This window comes from Calidris pugnax, unplaced genomic scaffold (assembly GCF_001431845.1).
Source record: "Calidris pugnax isolate Ruff unplaced genomic scaffold, ASM143184v1 scaffold44, whole genome shotgun sequence".
Taxonomy (NCBI): Eukaryota; Metazoa; Chordata; class Aves; order Charadriiformes; family Scolopacidae; genus Calidris; species Calidris pugnax.
This window is the reverse complement of record NW_015094506.1, coordinates 21189179-21196783: the sequence shown is the minus strand read 5'-3', so window position 1 is coordinate 21196783 and position 7605 is coordinate 21189179. Positions and strand designations below refer to the sequence as shown.

Here is a 7605-nt window from a genome sequence, read left to right as displayed (position 1 = left end):
GGGGGATCCCCGCGCCCCCCGTCTCCCTCCGCCCGCCCGGCCTGAGGCGACGCCTGAGGGGAGCGGCCCGGCCCAACCTTCCCCCCCGGCTTCACCTCCGTCCACCACCTCTCCACAGGTCCCCATCACGCTGGGCGTCTTCCTCAACTCCTACTACGACGTGAAGTTCAACCTCCTGGGGATGGCCTTCGCCACTTTGGGCGTCCTGGTGACCTCCCTCTACCAAGTGGTGGGTAATGGTGCGGCGGGGTGAGGGGGGGAAAAGGGGGGGAGAGCCTTGTGGTGGTGGTCTTCAAGCTGCTTTGGTGCCTCCGGTTAGATCACCCTTTGGGTAGCGCCTTTCCTCTCAGGAAACCTTCTGTGCTCCCTTAATTAGTTTTAAACAAACCCCGAATCGTGATAGTCCTACACACACACCCTCGCTGTAGTGTTGAAGGAATTGACCGTCCTTGCTGCTCAAAAAAAAATCAGGGTGTCGTCTCTAACGTGCTGCTGAGCATCTTTTCAAGGGGTGAAGGTCGTTCTGTCGGTGAAACTCTGTTTTTTCTAGAGAGCACAGATTTTTTCTCCTTGCTGAAGCAAGTGCCTTGCGTTTGAGCCTTTCCCTAGAAAGGGCATTTTCCGGTCCTTCAGTTAATCCCATGGTTTATCCTTGGGCTACATATGTCTTATCAGTATCCTCCTTCAATTTCGGCTATACACAATCTAAGGTGTAGAGGGTGCATTAACATGTATAATTAATAATATTGTCTCTGTGTGTATATATGCGATCGAACCTGTCTGGCTGATTATGATTGAAAAAATAGGTATGTCCAAGAGCTACCTTAGTGCTTTTGGCTAATAACATTGTACTAACAGCTCACAATCAGATCATTATCATCCATGACTGTAAGAAGCCTCCCAAATTAAGAGTCCCCTGTCATGTTGATATTATAGTCATGGTCAATTTAAACATGAATTTCATTGTAAGGGATGTACCGTGCCTCCAAAATAAGCGACGCTCTTTGACCCGTAGTGTGCCAGGTGATAAATAATGGTCTCTTTTTCTGTTTTGGGGCAGGAGGAGGAGGGAGATGCTAAAATAACTTTTAAGTGATGGTGTGTGTACTGGAGAAATGACAGCATCCCAGCGAAATTAATCTGTAATTAAAAGGAAAAAAAAAAAAACAACTTAGCAAGTTTATATGCTGGAATCCATATTACCACTTCATGTGGTTTATGAATTATTAAAGTAAATGTCATTTTCTACAACAGAAAGATGCATCTTTTTGCTCATAACATCTCTCTTGATAACTGTAGATAACTAATGTTGTCTCTTAAAGTATGCTGCATTGAAAATGCAAGTTATAGTCGATCATAGTCAGTATTGAAGTGAAATTCAGTAAATTGGAATAAACTGGCGAAAGAAAGCTAAACATTCACTGATTTTGTTAGCTTGTGTTTGAAGGAAAATGAGAAGAAAAGGAGCAGAAGCAGCTCTCTGCTTAGGCAAAGGTGCTCAGCGCCGTCATAAACAGGATCTGGAATTTGTCTTGAGAATAAAAGGGAGTTGGCATTTTCTTCCCAGCTCTGTTACTCTTTTGCTCTTCCTCAAGTGTAATAGAATCACAGAATGGTTTGAGTTGGAAGGGACCTTAAAGATCATCGAGTTCCAACCCCCCTGCCAGGGGCAGGGACACCTCCCACTAGACCAGGCTGCTCAAAGCCCCATCCAGCAGGGATGGGGCATCCACCTATTGCCTGGGTAACCTGTTCCAGTGTCTCACCACCCTCACAATGAAAAATTTCTCCCTGATATCTGATAGAAATCAACCCTCTTTTGGTTTAAAACCATTATCCCTTGTCCTGTCACTACACTGCCTGATAAAGAGTCCCTCCCCATCTCTCCTGTAGGCTCCCTTCAGGTACTGGAAGGCTTCTATAAGGTCTCCCCAGTGACTTCTCCAGGCTCAGCAACCACAACTCACTCAGCCTGTCCTCATAGGTGAGGTGCTTCAGCCCTCTGGTCATCTTTGTTGCCTTCCTCTGACCCCACTCCAACAGCTCCATGTCCTTCCTGTGCTGAGGGCTCCAGAGCTGGAGGCAGCATTCCAGGTGGAGTCTCACCAGAGCAGAGGGAATCACCTCCCTTCACCTGCTGCCCACACTTCTTTTGATGCAGCCCGGGATGCAGTTGGCTTTCTGGGCTGCCAGCGCACATTGCCAGCTCATGTCCAGCTTTTCATCCACCAACATCCCCAATATATAGAATATATTAAAATTATATATATAATACTTTCCCCCCAAGCTATAGGAAAAGGAAGGTTTAGGCACTCAGGGGCTTTTCATTGCCCCTGCGTGTGATTTTCTGCTCACACGGCTTGTGTGCTTGCAAGAGACAAACATACAGGCCTCCAGTTGGGCAAAGGTAGAAGGTCATGCTCAACAATTTTTTTTATGTGGTATTGTCCACATCAGACTACCTTTGTATATGTAGCCAGTTTACTTTTGCTCAAATTTTCCATTTCTGTTTTTTTTTTCCCCTCACATTTAACACCTTTCTCTTTTGGTTTTAGTGGGTAGGAGCAAAGCAGCATGAGTTGCAGGTAAACTCTATGCAGTTGCTGTACTATCAGGCACCAATGTCCTCAGCTATGTTGCTGTTCATCATACCCTTCTTTGAGCCAGTCTTTGGAGAAGGAGGAATATTTGGGCCCTGGACGCTTTCTGCTGTGGTAAGGCTTTTATTGACTTTATTTAAATAAATAATCATCATTGATGAAGTTAGATTTGATCGTAAAATCTGTTTCTTGGTGAAACAGATTTTTGTCCGGTTTTTTACTGTGACGAGATGGGCATGTGCAAAATTCAAAGCAACCTGTTTGTGCCTCCCCTGCTTCCTCTCAGTGGAGTCTTGTCTGTCAAGTGATTTACCTCCTTATTCTTGTTTCTGTTTAGAGGGCATCTGAACAACAGGAAAATTTGACAAAATCCAGAAGCTTCCCCTAGTGTATTAAATTAAAAAAATATGTAAGTGCCCTGGTTCCAGCTCTTACTGTCCACTCAGAAAAGAGATAAGCATGCTCACTTTCGACACTCTTAACTCCTCTTCTGCGGAGGGATGCCAGTATTGGTGGCTCTTCAGAATTGCTGGTTTATTTTCACCAAGAAGGCTGTAATTTCTCTCTCTATCCTTCTGTCCAAAAAAGAGCCAGTGGCATATTCACACCGCTGCTGTTCAGGGTCATTTCTTGTAGCACTGGAGTTTATGAATGGGACAGCAAGTATTCATAATAATAAAATGGGATATTTTTCCAAAATAGTTTTTGTTGTGACCATAAATAAGACTTTCTCTCAAAGGTAAAGATTGCAATCTCTATGTGTATGAGTAGCCTGATTTTCCAAATCACTCTTAAATGTTCACTGAGAGAAAAGGCTTGTGGTTACATCAGTATATATTTATGGACATCATAGCCTGAGCTACTTATACACTTCACCAATGTCTGTACTGATTTGAAGCTGTTTCTATTTTTGTTCTCCTTATGTTTTTCTTGCCTGATATTTTGCATTTGAAAGTAAAGGAAACTAAATAACCTGAAATGTATCTCCAAATGGCCAGAATCACGTCAGATTACTGACTCTGTCCATTAATCCACAGATAATGGTACTACTGTCTGGAATAATAGCCTTTATGGTAAACTTGTCCATTTACTGGATCATTGGAAATACGTCACCTGTCACGTATCCTTTGTAACATTAGTTGTTTCTCCTGTTTCCAGGTGAATTACCTTAACATTCATTCGGGCTGATTTACTGTGGGAAAGCTGTTTGGTAACCTGCCTGCTTTATCTTAAATGATGAAGCTGGAAAAGCACGTTCTTGTTTTAGCGCATATTGTTTCTCTGTTCGGGGTTTGTAGAGATGATGGCAGTTAACTTATTGGTGTGACCTTTATACCTATAAAAAATATTTGCCCGTACTTGGAGGAAGCGTTGGCCTGCCAGTTGGTTTGTAGTGTACGATGGGTCTCTAGGTGGAGAGTCTTTATCGTGGGTCTTTAACTGCAGGAAAGTTGCATGAGTTGAAGTCAATGTGATGTACTGTTGCATGCTTTGGATGTAATTAATGAAGTTCCCAAGTTGTTTCTGTTTACAGGCGATACCAATATTTGCTATTACCCTTAACAGATGTCTAGGTATAACATGTTCGGACATTTCAAGTTCTGCATCACCCTCCTGGGAGGGTGCCTCTTGTTTAAGGATCCACTGTCTGTTAATCAAGGCCTTGGGATTCTGTGCACGTTGCTGGGCATTTTGGCTTACACCCACTTCAAGCTTAGCGAGCAGGAGAGCAATAAGAGTAAATTGGTTCAGCGTCCGTAAAGCAAAGGGTTCTGGAGGTTAGTAATATTGTGAAGGAAAACACGTATTTAAAAATGCATTGATTCTAGAATGCACGAAATTGCCTCGTTTATTTAGATCTGTGGGTTTAGTTTAACCGCCAGGATCGTTATTCTGTAACTAAACCGAACGAACTGAATTATGTAAAATGCTGGGGTTTGCCATCGCAATCTGTCCTATCATTTTCATTAAATTTAAATGGTAACTTAAAAGAGAAAAAGGCTCACTTCAAATTGCTGTGGAAATTGTACTGAAGTAATTATATTTTTTGCATACCAAATGAGATCATGATGGCTACATTTATAATACAGAGAGAGAGAGAAAGAAAGAAAAGGAATCTTGTCTTTGTGATCATGCCAGTATTACTGTTGTGAAGAAACTTGGAAGCACTCTTATGCAGATGTTCTGGTGTGTGATGATGCTTCCTCCTTTTTGTCTGGTGAACGATGAAGAGGCAACGTACTTTGCTCAGTGGTTTTAAAAGGGCTGCTGAGCTCAATCCTATTTCTTGTACGGTTTCTTACGTATGTTAGGCTTCAACACATTGATAGGTTTTTGGCTGAACAAAGTAGATAAAATTACAGGTGGAGAGAGACTAGGGGAGACATTGGAAAACTTGAAGCCACAGGCCAAGCTATAGGAAAGTAGGAAATCAGATCTAAACAGTTAATTGTTAATGTCCTGATGGACCAAAAGAAAAACGTGAGAAGTCATTCATGTTTTAGAAAATTCTATTACTGCTTTATAATTTTCTCTATGCCGAAACCAAGGCTTTACATGAGATCTTGTACATACTCCTGAACCTAATAAAATCTCCAATTTTGTGGTAATAGCCAAATATTTTGCAGCCCGTGCGTGCAGACGCCCATGCTAAAAATATTCTCGGCGAAATCTTCAGAAAGGTCACCATCTGTAATGGATGTTAAGGTTTCCCAGTTCTCTCTCCCTGCCTCCAGCCCCTACCTCCCTCACTCCCACACCTTTCCCTGAGAGTTCCTTTCGGTGGGAGCTGCAGGTTTGTCCCCTCTTGTTTCGGGGGGAGGCGCAGGGGCTGCCTGGGCAGTGCCGGGCAGCAGCAGTTCCTCGGCAGAGACAGGCCCTGGAAACCTCATCAAAGTGACTGAAGAGCGTGAGGAGGGACCTGCTTCTGCTCTAATTCGGGAACACTTTGAAAATTATTTCATGCCAGTATCGAGCGCTGATTTTGACAACGTGGAAGTAAGAAGTTGGGTGCTGTTCTGTTTAAAAAAAGAAAGAAAAAATAACCGCTTTCAGTAAATCTGGTGAGAACATATGTTCGCTAGATTTGCAGGGTTAGAATTTATTTGCAGTATCTTAATCCTTACATTTCGGGGTTTGTTTTATCTTCATCTACCTCTAGCAGATTTAAAGAGGGGAATTATTGGAACAAAAAAAGGTATTTATGTTTTACAGCCACCGACAGAAATGATACTTAGTTCCTCTAGGCTTTTTTTACAATAGAGGTTAGAAGTCTTTGTGTAAGAAACAATGCAGATCTTGTCAAGCTTGTAAATTATTTATTCTGTTACAGAGTTCTTGATTTTAAAAAAAAAGTTCTTTCTCTGTGTGACCCAAGTTTACACCATAATACTCTATATTATTTCAGAGTTACAGATACCTGAATAATTTCACATCTTTACCAACCGTGTCTTAGACATTGTACTGGTGCAAGGAAAATTTTTTGTATACGTTTTTATAAATCTATAATTAGTTTTAAAATTCAGCCTGGACTACTGGAAGATGTGTTCAGATAGGACAAATCTCTGGATGCATACCCTTCAGTACGTACACTGAGAAAGCCATTTGTGTCAATTTGTGCTGTGCACAATTTCTTCTAAAATGTAGGTAGACTGTAAAGGCTCTTACAGTTAGAAAGCAACAACTGAATTTGAAGCCTGTGTGACACCAAAATTTGGGATGAGACTGATGTAAATAAAAGTGGTAGAATGAACAAAACAACCGTCTCTGAAAATACAAAAGACTCTTTAAGGAGAGGAGCAGATCTGCAAGAGAAAGTTAACAATCATTAAAACAATACATTATAAATACAGTCTGTTGCTGGAATGTGTAAGTCGTGGAGGTCACTTCAGTGACACGATTTTTTTCATACGTTCAAGAGCTCTCTTTGATATTTACTTGTTGTATCTAACAAATAAAGTATCTTGAACTTTGTCATCTGGTTCAAAATATTAAACCCAGGAGGCTTGTGTAATCATGGGATAAATAGATATTTGTATGTATTGTTTCTTTGGATACCATGTGTAGGGTGGGAATAAATTTTTAATCACTTGACTGATCCCTGCTTTGTGCAGGGGAGAACAGTTGCTCCTGTCTTTTTTTCATCTTCTGCTGAAATTGCTTACACTAGGGGTCTAGGTGTGTGTAAGGCAAAAGGGTGCTACTTGAATTTCTGTCTATATAACTATTGCTAGGAGTTTGCGTCTTTTGGGGCTGAACTCATGACACAAATGAGGGAGGCTGCCACCTCCCCTCCCCTGGGCAAAGACGGGGACCCGCATGTCCCCCTATGCACACGCTTGCCCACTGACAAGCCACCTGTGGGCTTTTCTTCACCACTTCTTTCCCCCACCTGAGTCCTTCCTGAATGCTCCAGTCTCTGCGAGTTCTTTCCTTCGCTCCCTAGCAGAGAAGTCTGGATGCTTTCCCAGTGGTAGTGGGGAGGAGGGCAGGCAGGAGCAAAATGAAGTTAGCTGTTATGCTGCTAGGCTAGGGTAACTGGCACCAGCCAGCTCCTTCCTTCACAGGCAAGTATACGTCGATTTATACGTTAGGTGGACTGTGTCTTTCTTCAGGAAATTCTAAAACAACCAAAGGAGGGAATGGTAAACTTCCAGTTTAGATGGTTTTACTGGAAGCGCTGTGATAACTTCCTTAGCCAAACTTTTAAATCTGGAGGTAAGAGTAGAGTTTAATAAAAATTACTGATACTTACCTGGTGGGAAATTTGCTTATTCTAGTTTTTACTCTATCACTTAAATATGTTTTCCTGCTAATTATTTGTATTTCATTCAGGTTTGGCTTTCCCAAAAGAGTAATCTGAGACTTTCCACTTCTAACAATATGTAGCCATCACCCTGTAGGTGTCATCACAATTGGAGTTGTACTGTACAAACCCCGGTGTTTGCTTTCAGCTTTTCATTGTACTTCATAGTCTCCATATAAGTAAACCATGGTAACAAGATGG

General features: G+C 42.0%; 1 protein-coding gene across 1 annotated transcript; it reads left to right on the top strand.

Annotated features, from left to right (window-relative positions):
• The first annotated feature begins 83 nt into the window (after positions 1-83).
• On the top strand, positions 84-6716 carry LOC106901534 (solute carrier family 35 member E3). Its single transcript, XM_014964351.1, has 4 exons — positions 84-229; positions 2556-2714; positions 3638-3720; positions 4175-6716. Exons 1-4 carry the CDS (start codon positions 182-184, stop codon positions 4359-4361), a joined length of 477 nt encoding a protein of 158 aa, XP_014819837.1. The 5' UTR covers positions 84-181; the 3' UTR covers positions 4362-6716.
• Positions 6717-7605: the final 889 nt, after the last annotated feature.